Source organism: Acyrthosiphon pisum, chromosome A1 (genome assembly GCF_005508785.2).
Source record: "Acyrthosiphon pisum isolate AL4f chromosome A1, pea_aphid_22Mar2018_4r6ur, whole genome shotgun sequence".
Lineage (NCBI taxonomy): Eukaryota > Metazoa > Arthropoda > Insecta > Hemiptera > Aphididae > Acyrthosiphon > Acyrthosiphon pisum.
In genome coordinates, this window is record NC_042494.1 from 20,984,610 (window position 1) to 21,004,768 (window position 20,159).

Consider the following 20,159-nt stretch of genomic DNA (forward strand, 5'->3'; position numbering starts at 1 on the left):
AATTTTTTATTCCAAAGCAGAATATTTTTCTTAATATTTTGATACATGAAAATTGAATTTGGGACGAGTGGTTTATGAGTTATAAATATTCAAAGTTCTGATGAGCGGAGTGGAGTGGTACGGGGTTACCCCGTGAATGTTTGTCCACTTCTCCGCTCGTCTAAACTTTGAATATTTATAACTTATAAAAAAAAAACTTTTAAAAATATAATTTTTTAAGAAAAACGTTGTTTTATAAGTGACTTGAAACTATGTAAAAAAATATTTTCAAAAAAATTTACACTTTTTGAAATAATGAGTGTTGTTTGATAAAAGAATCACCCTGTATATCATTGTATAGTATCATTCACTGAATAACAATGTAACGCGATACAAGATACTCAAATACTCAATACTTTTTATAATTATATTGGGATAGAAGATACATCAATTGTATCGAAGATACATATTTAAGAGGACGCTACACCCGTATGACATTGTGTTGTCTTTATCTTACAAATGTAAAACTCATAGCAAAAACAGTTTTGCAAGGGAAAGAATCACTCAAGCTGTAATCTAAGCTAAGCAACCAAATTTTGACATTATAAATAGTTAACTATAAATTAATAGTTTGTAAAAAAAGAAGTACATTTAAATAGTTGTAATTTTTTTTTTTTACCATTAGATAACATTAAAAAATTACAAATCAATTTATTTAATTTAGCTTGGTAAAAAAATATAAATTCGGTGAAACTTCTATATAACAAAGTTATCATTTGGAAATTTCACAGTAAGTATATTATAAAAAGTGAATTGATCATGATTCATTTAAATTTTATATACTTTAATTATACTTTTTTATTGATAAGTTAAATTTCATATACCTAGAAATGGGTCCCGTAGTAAAAAAATGTTTGAAATCAGCACTCTTAGAACAAATTATCTTTGCAATGACCCTATCCAAAGAACTATGATTAAAATTAACTTAGATCCAAGACTTTTGGAATTTTAGTCAAAAGTGTCAAGTAAAATAAATCTTAGACATAGACCACACAATGTTTTATTTTTACTAAATAATAATAATAATATGTACATTAATTATATTTTTATTTTCATGTTCTATCAGTACTTAAGCTATATTATACTTATAATGTGTTTTATATACACTAATGTTAACTTATACCTACCAATATTTATGTATTTATCTCTGTTAATTGCCGTCAGGCGTTGAAATATATAAAAATAAAAATAAAAAAATAGAAAATGATTCGTGCAGATAAACAAGCTGATCACTAATCAGGCCTGTGTGTATTGTGATATTTAATAACTTTAGGCGCCAACAAAGATTCCAGTTTCTTAGTTACCAAATAGAATTTGTTCATTGAGAAAATCAGGACACGTCTAAAAGGAATCATTCTGGAATTTATTAATTCTACCCACTTTCCTGCTGAGTCAGTAAAATTCCCATCTTCTACACAATATTCAAACTTGTAATCTGCTACCTGAAACACATATAAACGACATTATGTTTTATTATTTATATATTAAATAAATAATTTTTTACTATTAGCATACTACGTCAAAGAACTGATCTTCTGCATTTCTCCATAATATTTGCGGGCCTTCAACATATCTGTTTCCCTTCTCATCTTTGATCACTTTGTACAGTTTGCACATCATAAAAATATAAGCAAAATTATATAATGGGTTCTCAGTTTTTATATTGGACAATTCCTCGCTGAAATTAAATTTATTATATATTACACAAATGCAATAGTTTTTGAAACATGACAACACGTATTAATTAAATACATTAGAAATTTTAAATTAAGTTAAATATTAGATTCTACAAATTCTGCCAAATGTACATACTGAAATAATGAGTGTTTTTTGTGATAACTGATAAGAGACAAAAGTAAGTAAAGAGAAACAATATAGAATAATATTGTACACATTGATTATGTAAATATAATAATACCAAATGATCCGAAATAATGGCCCGGAAATAGATGGAGGTATGTTTAAGTATCTTTCATTTATCAAAAATCCAACTTGATTTTTATCATCACTCAACAGTTTGCTTACAAATTGCACTGTGTCATTATCACCATGTATTCTACTCAGGTCCAACATTAAATCGTGTATATTTTCTGTACATTTATTTCTCTGTAATACATAGGTACATAAATACTTCAATATTATATTAAGTACAAATATTAAATCAGAATATAAGTGGCCATTACCTTCTGTGTAATATTGATAATTGAAGATATTCCAAATGCTTGGTTGCGAAAATCATCACAATAATTTATATATTCCATGCTGTCTGGATCAAAAGCTTGCTATATTATGAAAAAATTGCATTTTTACCAAGGAAGTTAATTATATAACAATACATTTTTAATTTTAAAATTCAAATGACCTACTTAAAGTTTAACAAATAAAATTACTTATACAATTTTCTGAATCTTTTAATGTTATATTATCTATGATAAAATATCCATTATGCTAAATACTAGGATATCACCAGATATGATAAGAAGAAGACTAAGACTTAAATGTTATAATATATTAACCATGTAGTAACAATTTATTAAATATTTCGCAATGGGTTTTTATATGAAAATCAGGATTATAATTATAATTATTCATTTAAAATGAACAGCAACTAAGTTATATTATGTTTAAATAGTTTAAATCTAAAAAGTTTATGATGTGTCTTTTACAAGAGGACTCCACACTCACATGTGTTGTATCTGTCTTACAAAAGTATAACATAGCACATTAAAGTTCAGTAGTTCCAATTTTGTGAGTTCCTAACCTTACTAGAAAAATAAGCAACTCTTGAATTATTAAACTATACCTTAATCACTGTGCCAATGTTGGATTGATCAATTAATACTGAAGACATATCAGATAGATTTACTGGGGCGTTTAAGAACAGTCGTTGTAAAAACCCTTCAATACTATGAAAGTCTGAGACTTTTGGACGGTGGATAGAAAATTTAATATTAAGTCTCTGAAACAAAATAAACACAATAAGTTAACACCGTAACATATACAAAACCAGTTACATGTGTATTATACACATTGTATTGTGCCGTGGTAGTGATATTTACAAATTGTGACAAAACTCATGTACCTACCAGCTGTGTTGGAAAAAGATATTTTTCCTCTAAATATTTTTCTGGCGCACCCCCTACCCAGGAGACTTGTTGTGCTTCTTCCTTTATAGCGACAGATAATTTTCTTTTAGGCATTGTTATACTTGACCCACAAATTATAACAAACAACTACAGTCTACAATCATTAATCACAATTATTGAATTATTTACATTATTAGTAATAATCTATGATTACCTATTTATTAAGATAACGATTATCACAAAACACTATTTACCACGGTTTAAGATATACTGGTTACACAACTCCTATATTAAATTGCTTATATCACATGGACCGTCCAATATGTTTTGCGATAAGGCACAGAACAATGTAATAAGGCTCCCCGTATAACTAGATTGTGGTGAACCCTAGCGGCCAACTCTTGAATAGGCTATGGTTTAATATGGTTAATGTTTCAAAGATAACCCACGAGGAGCGCTCATTAGTTCTTCATTCTATGATAACAAAATTATGAGAGGGTCCATTTATTTTGTAGAGTTGTGCAACCAGTATATCTTAAACCGTGCTATTTACCCATTGATATTAAACTATGTTTAATATATTCTATGTATTTACCACGGTTATAGATAAACCATTTATATTGTTTATTATCAATTATTATCAGTTGTCCGTGATAATAAAATACAATCATTAAAATTACATTTCACTTTTCATTTTAATTATTATAGTGTATATTTTAGATTCTGAGTGGAATGATGAATGTATTAATTTACAATGATGTGTGTTTTTTTTTTTATTTTTGTGTCTGTCATCACCTTTTAGGACAGTAAAAGTGCTTGGATTTTCTTCAACAGTACCTTTTCTAATAGGAAAGTGAATCTAGTTGGTCAAAAGTAAAATTTTTCCAATAGTTTTCGAAAGCGCCGTGAAAAACAAAAGATAAATTAAGGAAAAACGGGAATTTTTACGCAAAATCTGTTTTCGAGAAAATTGATTTTGGTTTTTGGTGTAACTTTAAAATGACTGTAGATACATGAAATGTTCACTGGTTGTTTATATTTCCATTTTCTATACATGATAAAATTTTCAAAATATTTTGATTTGTTTTGAGCTGTTTACCGACAATTTCAGTTTCCAATTTAATTAGTTTTTTTTTCTATGAATGTCAATAAAACTTAATTTGTTGAGTAAAAATACTTGAAAATTTAATACAAGGCTCCTACTATATTGTTACAATGACATTTAAAAAATATTAGAAATCCTTAGTCACAGTTTTTTTTTATTAGCATTTAAAGTTCAAAAATTGACAAAATATGTAAAATCACGAAAATAGCAAATATTTTGAGTAATAATCGTAAAAATTTTTATTTTTAGAACTAAGATTTTAAAATGTAATACAAGATTCGTTATAGGTTAATCCACATTTATCAAAAAAAAAAAATGTCTACAAGAAAGTCAAATTAAATTTTTATGAGCGTTTGAAATTCATATTTTTACAACATTTGATATTCACTCGATTTCTTACCTATATGTGAGAATTTTCTTATTTTATTGTAATTAAAAAACAAATGACTGTAGATATCTACTTGAAAATTTTACTAAATGTTTATATTTTTATTTCTTATACACCATAAAATTTTGAAAATATTTTGACTTTTTTTGAGCTGTTTACGGACATTGTCAGTTTTCAATTTGTTTAGTTTTTTTTTCTATAAATCTCAATAAAATCTTGTTTGTTGGGTAAAAGAGCGTGAAAATTTAATGCAAGGCTCCTGATATATTGCTACAATAGCAGTTGAAAAATATTAAAAATACATATCCACAATTTTTTTTTATGAGCATTTAAAGATCAAATTTTGACAACATTTATCAAATTTACGATTCAATAATTATTTTGTAGTTAAAAATTTATAAAATGTTCAACTTTTATATCTAAGGATTGAAAATTTAAAACAAGATTTCACGTAAATATTTAATTCTGTTGCCAAAAATTCTAAGAAATACATAAGCACAGTTTATTTTTATAGTCATTTTAATTTCCAATTTAGACGAAATTACATATTAAAAAACCTAGAAAAACTGTTAAAGAACAACTGAAAAGTTGTTTTGTTGTGATTGTATAATATTATTCGTGGGTACATGAAACTACTAAAGTATTCTTTTATATATCTATGATAGTATCACGGTTTGTTGTTGATGTATAACGCGTTATATTAAATACCTAATGAATATTGTGATATGATTAATTTGGAATTTATTATAGGTACCTATTATAGGTCAATTTTTTTTTAATACCATATATAAGTATATAATATGTCTTATATAATAGGTCCTAGACTGACATACCGTCTCCACTCAGAATCGTTTTTCTTATACAGTGATATTATATCATTGAATTCAAATTTAATCGTATCCATTATACAGTGACCCACTTGTAACCTACTGTAAAGCAGAGCGACATCCACTTACTCACCTTTTTTTAATATAAAATGTATACAACAAAAAAATATTTTTTACAATTGTTCTATTTTGCAATAAATGTATTACATTTTGGCCGGTGCATACTACTTGCGTCCGAGATTATTATCAGTAGGTGAGTTGCGTCCCATCAAAAAAGGTTCAAAAAGGGTCATAGCTTATTTGAGTCCAACAGTATCTTTTTACACAACCTAGTTGCGTCCCAGTTTTTAATAGCATAAATTAAATACTACAGACTATTATAAATCAGAATATTATATTGATTACATATACATATGATTCTATTATCACATTATCACATCACGTTTAAATAGATAAAATTATACAAAATGATGTAAATAAACATATTAAAAAAATTATGCATAATTAAAAAATATAAAAATAATAGTCATTCATTTGTATTAATAAAATCGTCAAAATTAACAACAAAACAAAAAGAATTAACTTAAACATGTATATTGTATATAAAGCTCAAAAATATTAAATACATGAATACAAAAATGATTGAAATATAGAAAATATTTTTTTAATAGCATAAATTAAGTATTACAGACTAGGTATTATTCCACTATATACATTTGATTATATTGCATTGCGTTACCATATCACGTTTAAATAAATACGATTATACAAATTATTTACATATTATGTAAATAAACATATTAAAAAAATTATACATAATTAAAAATATAAAAATAATAATATAGGTAGGAATATAATTAATTTTCATTAATAAAATCGTCAAAATTAATTACAAAATAAAAAGAGTTAACACTAAAAAATGTAGTACGAAAATTACTGAAATATAAAAATCATTGATTACTTAATTAAAATAATGTTGGCTGAAATTTTAGTGAAACGTTTTTTAAATATATAAAAGCGTAATTTGTTTTTTCTCTGAATTTTTTTATTTCTTTATTTAATAGTCAATTTTTTGGTATTTTTTTGTTCTATAGTCTTTTTTGGGTGTATTTATGCTATTCATTAACACATAAGTATTAATTTGAAATGATTTTAAAACATTTATAAATTGATTTATATTTGGGTGGCTTGAGTAAAAAGATGAATTGAATTTGGAATGAAATGCTTCACATGCGTTCGTTGTTCGTTGTACTAGACGAACATTGTGCCCACATACTTGGAGGAAATTGAGCATTTTCAGATATATAATTGTCTAATATGTAGTCAGTAAATTCTAAACATTCTGCTGGGACGATTGGAATGATTTCATAGGCAAATACGTTACTTATCATTTCTGGAGGTAAAAATGGCAGTCCAAAACAAATTCTAAGAAATAAACCTATTTCTGATTTATTCTTATATTCATTGGCCAATCCAATATTTTGTATTTTTCGCCACCTACAACGTTTAATTGTTTTAAAATTAAACCGTTAATTATACCAAATATTTATACGGATGTTAATTTATACATACCACGATTGTCCCAAATGGAAACGACAACCTTTTATTTCCGCTTTTGTCCATACAGTACACACAGCTTTATGAATTGCAATTTCAAAATCAACGAACACAGTATCAGGAGCGAAGGTTGTATTGTATTTTGAGCACGATTCATTTAAATACGTAAACGCTTTTTCGTACGATTTACTTTCTTTTTTAGGCAGTAAAAAAAATGCCAATGGAATGTAATAATCATTTATCAGACCATATATTGTAAACATTTGTAGAAAAAATTTTGGGCAATATTGAAAAGTCCCATCGACATATATTGTTTTAAGGTTACTTAGAAATCTTAAATTTTTTTCGCATGAAAATAATATAATATTTGTTTGCTTATCGTTTACCATAACAAAAGTTTCATTTTCAGCTGTAAATATTTGGTTTTGTTGTAACATGGTGTGTACCTCTTCAGAATTTGTGGGAATTTTTGGCAAAATAGTTCTCCGAGCATTGTAGATATTTTTACGTACAAAGTTAATATCTGAGGCTGTAGAAGTAATGCATCCGCCACTAAGCTCAGTACAAATAAGTTTTGATGGTTTTATTGATATATCTGTAATAGCTTTTCGTTTTAGTCCGTTGCTTAATTGTTGTCGTTTAAGGTTTGCTGGTTCATTTGAATCGTGATTATGAGATGTTGGTTCAGAAATTATATTTTGTAGATCATCGAGCTTTAAAAAACTTTTGCAATTTTTATTTGTGCACTTCCACCGTTGTACTTCATTTTTAAGTAATTTATGGTATAGTAACTGAACTTATAGTTTTGAATTATAAAAAGTTCTTTTGTCGCACACAATTTGGAGCTAAACATTTTTTCCATTTTTAATCGAACACTTAACGAACACTGTATAACATGTACTGAGAAAAGTATAGCACCGTGTGAAATACTCTGTGTTATACTGATCAATCGTTATTTATAATATATTTATCAAATCAGATATCAGGTGTTGGTTTTTCAAAGCATTCAGTGTTATAAATATGGCTCGGAAATTGTTACCGGACATCGCCATGGTGTGTATTCAATGTTATCACACTTACACTAACACGCTATAATATTATCTCTTGTATAAAGTGTGCAAATGCTGTAAAATATTATTATGTTATTTATCTTGGACGCCACTCGATTACGACTATTATAGCAGGTAGGAAGAATAATATAGTCGAGTTGCGTCCACAAAACGGGACGCAAGTTACCTGTTGAATTTACTACCTAAAAAATATACCTTTTTTGGGGACGCAAGTAGTATGCAGCCATTTTGGCGCCCCTCAAAAGCGGCGACTGTAGGCACGTGCCTACCGTGCCTAGTGGTTAATCCGGCACTGCCTACCTGTGTAATAGGTAGACAGAAAAAACAAAGTTGGTTTAACACTTTTACTAAGTGACCAGAAATATGTTTGTCGTATAATCAAATTTTCTCAAAAACAAGATTTAGCAATGATATTAATATTGAAACTATGTTATGAGAAGGATCGAATATAGTAAAAATATTGTGTAATATAAATATTTTGGTGAACTAAGCAAACCATTTCCAGTGTTTGTAAATTTGGCTTGGAAACCAGCGACTTGTAAATGTCAGCTGTAAACTCAGATTATTATTAAACATAATTTTGACGAACAAACTTTTCACAGGATACAATGGTTGATACTTAGTTATTAAATTTTGTTGCCCATACCTAAAGCCGTTCTTCTTTTTTCTACAAAAATTGTTGGATCCTAATCTTCAATCGGTCTTATTATCCCTAGATATACCAGGAAGGCTGACACATTTTAAGAATATATTATAATGAGCATTTGATCTTACGATTTCGAATTGTCAACGGGATTGTTAATATATTTGTACTTAATCACCTGCTTAATGTTGTATTTGACGGATCTCGTACAGTACGAACTATGGTTCGTCGATCTTCCGATGTGATGTGGCGGGTTGCGCGTCGTTTCTTTGTCCTCATCTTCGGGACATATTTGGATTTAATTTAATTTAAAAAAAAAATTTAAAAAGGTTCGAACACAGAATATAACAATCAGAATGGACACTGATAACATTTTACATAGGCAGTCACGATGTAGAGAAAATAATGTGACACTACTCCCGTATCTTTCAATGGTACAATATTGGCGCAAAAAATTGCGGCAGTTTGGTAGTTCAAAATTTAACACCAGAGTACGCCACCCTTTGCTCGAAGGCCGATTTTTATACGAGTCGTAATGAAGATTTACATTTAAATTTTATTTAAATGTTTTAATTGTTGTTCAAATGTCAGAAATCCGCATGCCAACATAATATATTTTACGTTATATTGTATAGATTATAAAAATAAACTAATGTTTTGGAATCATGTACCAATTATTATGTAAAAATTGTAATAATATTATATGGTATGAAGCCATATTGTACAAATTTATTGATTTAAATAAAATGCATATTTATTATATAAATATGATATTTATATGTTTATTTATCCATTGACACATATATGTACAAAAATGGAATTAGTAATATCTACACACAATAAGTACAAGATACGAGATTAAACTGTTAATAAAAGCTCAAATATTACTACCTACGGACCCAAGTACACCCAAATAAAAATCATAATTATAGGTACCTATATGATATATAACAACAAAAAAAAAAATTAAATATTAAGTATGATGTTGATGAAATATAATATCTACAATAGAGAATATCAGTTAAAAGAATAATATAAGTAATTTTTAATATTCTATTTTTAATTTTAATTTACATAATTATTTGTATTTACACAAGTCTTAAGAGTTAAGACTCACTTAATGGTTTGTGGATTGTTTAATAATATTTTGTATGTACTTTCTTATTTTGTTAAAAAATGCCTAACAAATGTTTTGTGCCAGGATGCAAAACTGGCTATGCCAGTTATAATCAAAAATTAAAAGTAGAAAATAAAAAACCACCTATTTTATTTTGCACACCAAAGGTGAGTCATAATTTTTAAATACCTACTATAGAGGTTTATTTGTGGGAAACATTTGTATAATTTTCTTTACCACCTAAGTACCTCCAAAAGAGCATTATTAATGATACATATTTGTATGTGTTTAATAAAGTAAACTATTGATACAATTTTAATTAATAAACTATAATTTCAGATCAAAATATAACTTAATTGCAAACCTAATTTTGTTCTAATAAAATATGTAGTAAATATAATTGTATAATTATATAATATAAATATCCTGAATTCTCTATATTCTAAAATAGATAAATTCTGACCTAAAAAATGTACACTGTGCACCTATGAAATAAAAACAACTAAGTTGATTTTATACGCAATATTTACAAAGCACCATAGTTAAAATAGTAAAAGAGATAAATGATTAAAATATAGAAATGAAAATCATAAAAAAACCAGCAGGTAAGTGGATGTCGCTCTGCTGTAAAGTAGATTACAAGTGGGTCATTGTATAATGGTTGTATTAGACTTGAATTCAATGATATAATATAATTGTATAAGAAAAACGATTCTGAGCGGAGACGGTTTGTCAGTCTGGATATTTTATATTTTGTTATTATTTATTTTATCATGTAAGTTGAATTAATATTAAAATATTATAATTTTTTATTCGTTTCTATGGTGATAAACAAAGCGTTAGAAATTAAAATCCCATTTTTAGCGTTTTTTCGTAATTTTCCAGTGGTTTTTCTCGTGGCATTAAATAACTATTGAGAAAATCGAAAAATGACGTCTCTAAAGTACCATCTTGATCCAATTTGTTATAAAATAAGGTACTATATTATGTTGAAATCGAAACACTCCTTCTGGAAGAAATTTTGTATACAGGATATAAAAAGAATAATAAAAAAAAAAAAATAAACACCATTGTAAAAACAATAGCTTCCTCGCTCCGCTCAGAATCTAAAATTACATTGAAGATATAAAAATATTTAATTAATTTTATGAAATTATTTACCAAGTATACGATACATATACATAGTACAGATTTGCATATGTATAATATATTTGTATATTAACTAATAATAATTTGTTTTAGCTCGAAGATGCCATTTGCTCAATCATTGCAAGAAATAAAATACAAAAAAAATTAGTGAAGCATTCTAAACTCATATAACCGTGTACATAAAATCGTTAAAATATAATACTTGTATAATAAAACTTCCTTGATTTAAACTATTTTAAATATTACCTAATTGAATAGAATAATTACTTAAAAATAATTCTTACGTGGCTAATATTTTAAATTTGAACTTACTAATAGTATCAAAAACAACAAAAATTTATATAACTTTTGAAATTTTACGTTAAAAACAATGTATTCACAATATAAAAACCGGCCTTCGGGCGAATGGTGGCGCTACCTGGATGAGACATTTGTACTACCAAACTGCCGTCAATATTTGCGACGGAATATGTACAAGTGGTGTCACTTTATCTTCTCTACATCGTGTAGGCAACATAGGACAGCGTCTTGAGTCAGTCCGCCATGACACCTATGGCTACTACGCTGGGCGTAGTGCCTGACTACAGATACCCATCTATCTCCGTATACAGTAGGGCCAGTTCGACCAGTTTTCACTAAAAAAAAAAAAAGTGGAACCTATTTTAACTAATATTTTTTATTGATTTGTTAATTTTTTAATCTATTAATATAAATAAATTAGTTTATGTATGAATATATATCAATTTCTTCAGATTTTTCATCTTTACCCGTTTCCTGCGTCCCCGTTCGGACCTTATTCGCGTTCCCTGCTAAATTTACAGGCCGCGCGAGGCCGTACTTTTTTCCCGACGGGTCCACCGCGACGGAGATAACGTGCAAACCGAGTGCCGCCGTGCGCGTGTTTATCGATACATTTTTAGAAAAGTCGAGTTTTACCACTTTACGTCGCGTAGGTATTACTATATACAGGCACTATAAACATGCGTCGAAAAGTTCGATTTTTTTATTGATATATTTACATGTTTTTTTTTTGATCTTATAAACTGCGTTATTATTATTATAATATTATATTTCACTGTCTTTTGTCCTTTTGCCTACTAGGTCACTCTTCCTTATATAGGTATTTATATATTTGATTTGGCATAAATATACACGATATAGCCACTGTATTGGTCTGTAGGTAGGTATATGTATATATTATATAATAAATAAATGTATAAATATTAATTATACAGTCGATTCCGTTTTATAGAGACACCGGTTAATAAGGACAACCACTTAATCGGGACAATTCTAAAATTACAAAAACAAATGTATACTTGTAATGTAAAAGTACGCCGCTTATCTGGGCCGCGAATCCGGATAATTGGGACATTTTTATCGAGTATAATATTAAATATTAATAGATCAATAGTCCGACAATCGCGAACGACTCGCGTAATCAATTTTAGATTAAATTATATACATTTTATCTTATCGTATGTTCAAATGTGATGTGTGTTAAATGTTATTTAGTGCATTAGTCGCGTTTGTCGCGTGCAGTAATGATGTCTCGTATACGTAAAGACTTATCGCTTGCGCAAAAATTAGATATTCTAGACAAAATTAAATTACAGCCACCAGGCTGTAATACTCGTCGTCTTTCGGAAATTTTAGGAGTATCAAAATCAACAATCGCGCGAATTCAACTACAAGAACAGTTTTTGCGAGAACAAGCTCTTAGCCAAGTGACAACGCGGAAAAGGAAACGAGAGGGTAAAGATGCAGATGTAGACGAGGCACTTACACAATGGTTTACACTGACTACTAGTCGGGGCGTTCAAGTGTCGGGCCCTATATTAAAAGCTAAATCCGAAGACCTTGCAAGGAAACTTGGTAATGACGAATTCAAAGCCACCGACGGTTGGTTATCTAGATGGAAAGTACGACACGATATAAAATTTAAAAGATCACATGGTGAAAAAGCTAGTGCAAATTCAGAGTATGCCGATGAATGGAAATTTACAAAATTACCACAGATTCTTGCAAAATTTTCTCTCGATGATATTTATAACGCAGATGAAACAGGATTGTACTATCGTGCAACTCCAGATGGTTCTCTGTGTTTTAAACACGAATAGATAGCTGGATCAAAAAAGCTATGGACAGAATAACTATACTGTGTTGTGTGAACGCAAGTGGGACTGACAAAAAAAAGCTTTTAGTGATAGGAAAAAGTAAAAACCTCGTTGTTTTCAAAAATTTTCTTTACAAAAATTACCGGTTGAGTATCATGCAAATAAAAACGCATGGATGACTTCGGCCATTTTTACCGATTGGTTGCAACGTTGGGATAGTGAGTTGAATAAAACAAAAAAGGCTATATGTCTCGTCTTAGACAACTGTACTGCCCATCCTAATATATCTTTGAAAAACATCAAGCTTGAGTTCTTACCGCCTAATACAACGTCACTAATCAGCCTTTAGATATGGGTGTTATCCAAAATTTAAAGGTTAAGTATAGAGCAACACTGGTCAATTACATTTTAAAAAAGATTGAAGACAATTTACTTGAATCAAATTTATATGTTTTTTTTTTCATTTCGGATTATTGGGACAACCGCTTTATTGGGACAAAATAACATGCAACCAATGTGTCCCAATAAAGTGGAATCGACTGTATAATAAAATATCCTAGCTCGAGTCAAGTCGATTATACTGTAGTTATATTTAATCGCGAGGTCACTGACGCTGGCACCGCAAAGTTAACATTTTGTTACAAAAATGGGGTTACAAATTAGTAACCAATTCGTAATAATTCGTAACCACAAATTTTGAATTTGTAACTTAAGTATATAAAAAATTGATATTTGATAAAAAATCAATAAAAAATCTATATTTAATAAAAAATCTATATTCGATAAAAAAATCTATATTTGATTAAAAAAATCAATAAAAAAATCTGTATTAAATAAAAAATCTATATTTGATAAAAAAAATCAATAAAAAATCTGTACTTGATAAAAAAATCATTAAAAACAGATTTTTTGGATATAAATTGTTTAATCAAGTTAATATTTTTTTATTTGTTACAGATTTTTAATTGATTTTTTTTATTAAATATAGATTTATTATTAAATATAGATTTTTTATCAAATATAGATTTTTTTATATATTTAAGTTACAAATTTCAAATTTGTGGTTACGATTTATTACGAATTGGTTACTAGCCTCTTGAACTGTTACGATCCCCGTAAGTCAATTTTTCGAGTTTTGGGCGCTGGAGTCCACTGACCCTAACACCCGCAAATGGAAAATGTATTTTGGGCGGTTATACTTAAGTTACAAATTCCAAATTTGTGGTTACGAATTATTACGAATTGGTTACTAATTTGTAAAACCATTTTTGTAACAAAATGTTAACTTTGCCATGCCAGGGTCAGTGACCTCAAGTTTTTCATAATCTTAAACAATATATTCTTGACGATAATTGGTTGTGTGAAAGAACCATACTGGCACCAAAATATGAGACTGTTGCGAAAATAAATAAAAAAATCTTGGCAAAAATAAACAGCGAAACAACAGTGTATAATTCCATTGACACAGTTATGTCATCGGATGACACTAAAAGTTATCCCGTAGAGTTCCTAAACAGTTTAGAGTTGTCTGGGGTGCCATCACACAAATTGGAATTAAAGGTAGGTGTACCAGTTTTGTTAATGCGTAACCTGAATGCGCCAAGATTATTTTAACGGTACTCGGTTGCGAGTTACCGAACTAGGAAGGCACATTGTAAAGGCCAGATTATTAATTGGAGAAGCAAAGGGAGCCAATGTCATTATACCGCGCATACCAGTCATACCCAACAACTTGCCATTCAATTTCAAACGCCTACAGTTCCCATTAAAAGTAGCATTTTCAATGACGATCAACAAATCATAGGATCAAACATTGAAGGTAGCAGGCATACATTTGGGAACGCCATGTTTTTCACATGGTCAGCTATATGTGGCTTGCTCACGTGTTTCAAAACCAAAAAATCTGCATGTTTATACAGAAGGTAATAAATCGTTGAATATAATTTATAAAAGCATACTGCAGTAGCTACATACTGTAGGCATATGATTATGGTTATGCAGTACTTAGTTACATTATTTCTTATATTGAGAATAAATTTAATGTTACATTTTTCAAACGCGACTTAAAAATTATTTATGTGATAAATTTAGACGACATAATATAAGTTAATTTATACGTAACGATAAGAAACAATACGCAGAAGTAATCCTGCGCAGACGAAGGATGCATCGTTACTGTTCTGAGGAAAACGTATAGTAATTACTTAGGTATACAAAATAAAACATAATATTATAGTTAACACTTAAAATAGGCAACGAAGTGCACGGGACCAGCTAGTATTTAATAATATTAAAATCGACAATAATATTTTATTCATAATACAGCTTCAAGTTTCAAGTATGGTTACTGGTTTCTTCTTTGATAATACCGACTTATCTATATGATCAACCTAATTCGCAAATCACTTAACACCAAAATGACAACTTTTCAGGGAAGCAAAAAAACGTTCCAAACATTTCGTAGGCCTGATTCCCCTCGCAAAAGTTCTATCTCCATCATATTTTACATATTTCGCTAAACGACGTATGGAACTTAAATAAAACATATTATTACCTATTTTATAAGTTGTTCAATCATTTATTAATTTTAGATTGTGATCGGAGCGATGAATGTATTGATTTTACAATGATGTGTGTTTTTTTATTTTTTATTTGGTCTTTCATCCCCTTTGACACAGTAAAGTGCTTGGATTTTCTTCAGCAGAATCTTTTCTGATATAAAAGTGAGTCCAGTTGGTACTATAAGGGGTCAAAAGTTTTCTAGTAGTTTTCGGTCTCTTGAAAAACAAAAGAAAAATTAAGGAAAAACAGGAATTTATACGCAAAATCGATTTTTTTTTTTTTTGGTGTACCTTTAAAACAAATTACTGTAAATATATGAAATTTTTACTGAATGTTTAAATTAGCATTTTCTATACACCATAGCATTTTAAAAATATTTTGACTTATTTTGAGCTGTTTACGAACATCTTCAATTTCTAATTTTTTAGGTTTTTATTCTATAAATATCAAAAAAACAATTTTTGCTACGTAAAATAACTTGAAAATTTAATAGAAGGCTCATAATATAATGTTTCAAAGACAGATGAAACATTATGAAAATCCATAGCCACAATTTTTTTATATAAGCATTTAAAGTTCAAACATTGACAAAATACGAAAAATTTACGAAAATTATTTTGAGTTAGAAATTCATAACAAATTTTCTATTTAAATCTAAGATCTTAAAATGTAATACAAGATTCCTCATAAGTTTTTCTACTTTTATCAAAAAAAAAAACAAAATGTCTACAAACAAATTAAATTAAATTTTTATGAGCGTTTGAAGTTCATATTTTTACAACATTGGATATTCACTTGATTTTTCATATTATAGCGATTTTCTTATTTAGTTGAAATTCAAATTTAACACCATCTATAATACAGTGACCCACTTGTAACCTACTGTACAGAAGAACGACATCCACTTGCTCACCTTTTTTTAAATTATTTATTCTTAATAATTTTTTATTATGTCTTCTCGATTTTCAGAGATATTATTAAAAAGGACTTATAGAAAACTCTTTTGGTAATTTTATGTTTAACCTAACTCTTAACGTATAAAACAATAATCACGGTTTAATAGAAACATCATATACTTGATTTTGTGTGAGAATTCATTTAAATTATCGGCCTCGTATCAAGCTGGGAAAAAATCGGGAGAGGTGTTTAGAGTCTGGACCTTCTTAGCTAAGGTATTGCCTCCCCTGACAAGAAGACCTGCGCACTCTTATGCCCGTTACATTATTATTACACAATTATATTTAAAACACGAATATAACAATAAGTGCTCATTAACTTAAATTGCATTCGGTTGGTGAATTGACTATTTGTACTCTAGGTACGAATGTAAGAATTTTTAAGAACTGTGTTTAGAATACAAGTATAATAATAGGTGCTCGTCAACTTAAATTACATCCGGTTGGCGAATTGACTATTTGTACGGACGTCATCCGATTGCTTCCCGTTTCAGTCTTTTATACCTTTTCAGTATGTCGATTGAGTCCACAAGTCGGATAGGTAAATTATTTTTTCTTACCTTTTTATGATCCGATTGCGTCCCATTGTATAATATATAAACATTAAATTACACTATATTTTAATATAATTTTAGTAATGACTATTGAATACATTCGTAGTTCTAAGATTGATATATTGGAAAACAAATAGTCATAACCAGTACCTAATAATTTTTTAATTATTAAATAATTTAAATAATACATTTCTAGTCCAACAAATGAAATTAAGTCCAAATATGTATATACTATATAGCAGGGGTGGCCAGCGAGAAGAGACTCGCGAGCCACCAAGTATATTAATACAGATTGAAGAGCCAAGATGTAAAAAAAAAGGTCATATTATTGTATATTATGTGACCTTTTTTTTTTTGGCTAATGTTACGTTAATATGCGAGCCGCAAAAGTCTATGACGTGAGCCTTGTTTTGGCTACCCCTGCTATATAGGAATAAATAATTAAATAATACAACTACTATACAATAGGACGCAATCGGAACACGGAAAAGTTGGCAAAAAATCGTTTACCTGAGTCTGGGACGCAATCGACAAACTCCGATTTGTACTCTTGCTACGGATGTATGGATTTTTAAGAGCTATATTTAGAATATAAGTATTGTAATAAGTGCTCATTACCTTAAATTGCATTCAGTTGGCGAATTGACTATAATATGTACTCTTGCTACGAATGTATAGGAATCTTTAACACCTATCTTGGAACACAAGTGTTTACCACAATAAAATACTCATTAATGTAAATTACATTCAGTTGGCGAATCGACTTTATGTACTCTTGCTACGAATGTAGGAATATTCAACACCTATTTTGGAACACAAGTGTTTACCATAGTAAAATGTTCACTAACGCAAATTACATTAGGTTGGCGAATTTATTTTATGTACTCTTGCTACGAATGTAGGAATCTCGAGAGCACATGGTAATAGTCACAATTGGAAAATAGTGTAAGGTATACGAAATTCTACAGATTATATAAACCAAGATACATATTATATTGTCATCGTGATATCGACTGTCGAACACGACCCCGAAGAATTACTAACCACTCGGGAGAACCAGCTGCAGCAATATACGCGCAAGGTAAGTGTTTGAATATTTATACAATGAGCATAGACAATTCAAACATCATTAGGCAGATAGGTATAACACAGACAACACAGTAGTAGGACGATCTTACTTGGAAACTTACTCTCAAACAACATAATTTTATACGACTCCCAGACACGTGCACATACACACACACACACACATACACATACATACACACACACACACACACACACACACACACACACACACACACACACACACACACATACACACACACATACACGTACAAATAAACCTGCTGCAACACATTGTCGAGCACCGATGTCATAGCGGGGGATCATTGAACTGTCATTTCTTCGAAGAGGACACAGGCAACCGGTCCGCCAGACGCGTCTCTTGCCCGTTGACTCAGGTCATCAACCCCGCATATTATTTACCGTACATTACGTATCGTTTTATTACGCCGTATTTAATATAATAATATACTCGTCTCACCTAGAATCTCTACCTCCCCTTACCGCATTTTTTCCCCTACTACAATTATTTTTATAAATACCAATGTGTTGTATCCCGTATAGCTCGTATCATATGTGGTCAAAATGTATAAATAACTTATGATTACGATGTATTTTTGATTATTATTTATACGTTAATTACCAACCATTCAACTACTGACAAAAAATAATTGTGAAAAAAAGTATTGTGAACATATTTTTTAAGAACTATTCGAATACGTATTTTGAAAACCTTAATTCTCCTTTATTCGAATATGTATTCCGAATACAAAATGTTTACAAACATTGTCAGTTCTCAATATTTTTTGTTTTTCTTTTTGATTTTCAATCAAGATTTATTATATTAAATATAGATTTACAAATAGACATCATTTTGTTTATACACAATATAACAAACGACTTACAAATGATTGAGCTGAAAAAAGTTTGGGTTTTTCGAATAGCACGGATTTTACCCTTTTCTCCAGCCCTCCACCCTGAATTGGGCACAACTTCTTTTGGTTTTCTTTACAAACGAAAATTTTGTTTTTACAAACCTTTACAAACGACTTACAAACCCTTTGTAACATTTCGAAGAAAATTTTCGAAATTTGTGAAGGGGGGGGGGGGGCTGGAAAAATATCCGTTTAAAAAACAACAACAACGGCGGCGACAAAAACAATGATGATGGTAATGACAACGCGGTCTGTGGAAAAGGAGTAGTCGTCAAGGTGGGTCTGCGTGCCGGCGCGACAACCGGTTCAAGTCATATCGCGTTGCGTTAGTTTCGTGAGTGTGCGTGTGTGCGTATACCTCGCACATAATAATATATGCATATACGCTCGCGCACTCACACACACACACACACTCGTAATTAATACACAATGTATCTATGTGTGTATGTGTGAGTGTAGGGGATGTGTAAGCACTAGTGTGTGTGTGTGTGTGTGTGTATGGACCGAATATCGTCGTCGTGGTGTGGCCACCGCCGCCGCCCGAAGTCGGGTTCAAGGATAACCAGCGCGCTTTCGTATATTATTCTGGCGGCGACCAGTTCACTGTGCGGTGACGAGTGGTGGCGTCGGCGGCGCGAGAGACTAGGTTGATGACCTGCGGTAACGAGGCATTTTATGAGAAGGGTTGCCCACACGGTGCGCACCGGTGTTCATCGAACGGAAAAAAAAATTATGTTTAGAAAAAATAACACGACGTACATGAAGTTCGGCCCCCCCCACTTTCACCTATCGACTCCGGACAAATTGTAAACAATTGTAAATCCATTGTAAATAATTGTAAATTCATTCTTAAAAATCATTAATAATCTATATTTGATAAAAAAAATCTATAAAAATCTGTATTTGATAAAAAATGAATTCAAGATTCCTAGTAAAATAAAGCTTACAGCCCAATTGATTATTTATACAAAAGCATAAATCTTATCTTT

At 29.7% G+C, this 20,159-nt stretch overlaps 2 protein-coding genes across 3 annotated transcripts; one reads left to right on the forward strand and one right to left on the reverse strand.

The window, feature by feature from the left end:
• Positions 1-1,118: 1,118 nt before the first annotated feature.
• Positions 1,119-3,305, reverse strand: LOC100169322 (protein BCCIP homolog). Of its 2 annotated transcripts, none has more exons than XM_001947135.5 (6): positions 3,126-3,302; positions 2,843-2,998; positions 2,223-2,321; positions 1,958-2,145; positions 1,555-1,717; positions 1,119-1,481 (listed from the first exon to the last, which is right to left on the reverse strand). In XM_001947135.5, exons 1-6 carry the CDS (start codon positions 3,237-3,239, stop codon positions 1,272-1,274), a joined length of 930 nt encoding a protein of 309 aa, XP_001947170.1. In that variant the 5' UTR covers positions 3,240-3,302; the 3' UTR covers positions 1,119-1,271. The 2 variants fall into 2 exon arrangements, with proteins under 2 accessions (XP_001947170.1, XP_016656328.1); XM_016800839.2 differs by having other exon boundaries at positions 1,402-1,481; positions 1,544-1,717; positions 3,126-3,305.
• A 9,223-nt stretch (positions 3,306-12,528) lies between these two features.
• On the forward strand, positions 12,529-13,101 carry LOC103307982 (tigger transposable element-derived protein 4-like). The gene has a single exon (XM_008180551.1). The coding sequence runs from the start codon at positions 12,529-12,531 to the stop codon at positions 13,099-13,101; it is 573 nt and encodes a 190-aa protein (XP_008178773.1).
• The last annotated feature ends 7,058 nt before the right edge of the window (positions 13,102-20,159 follow it).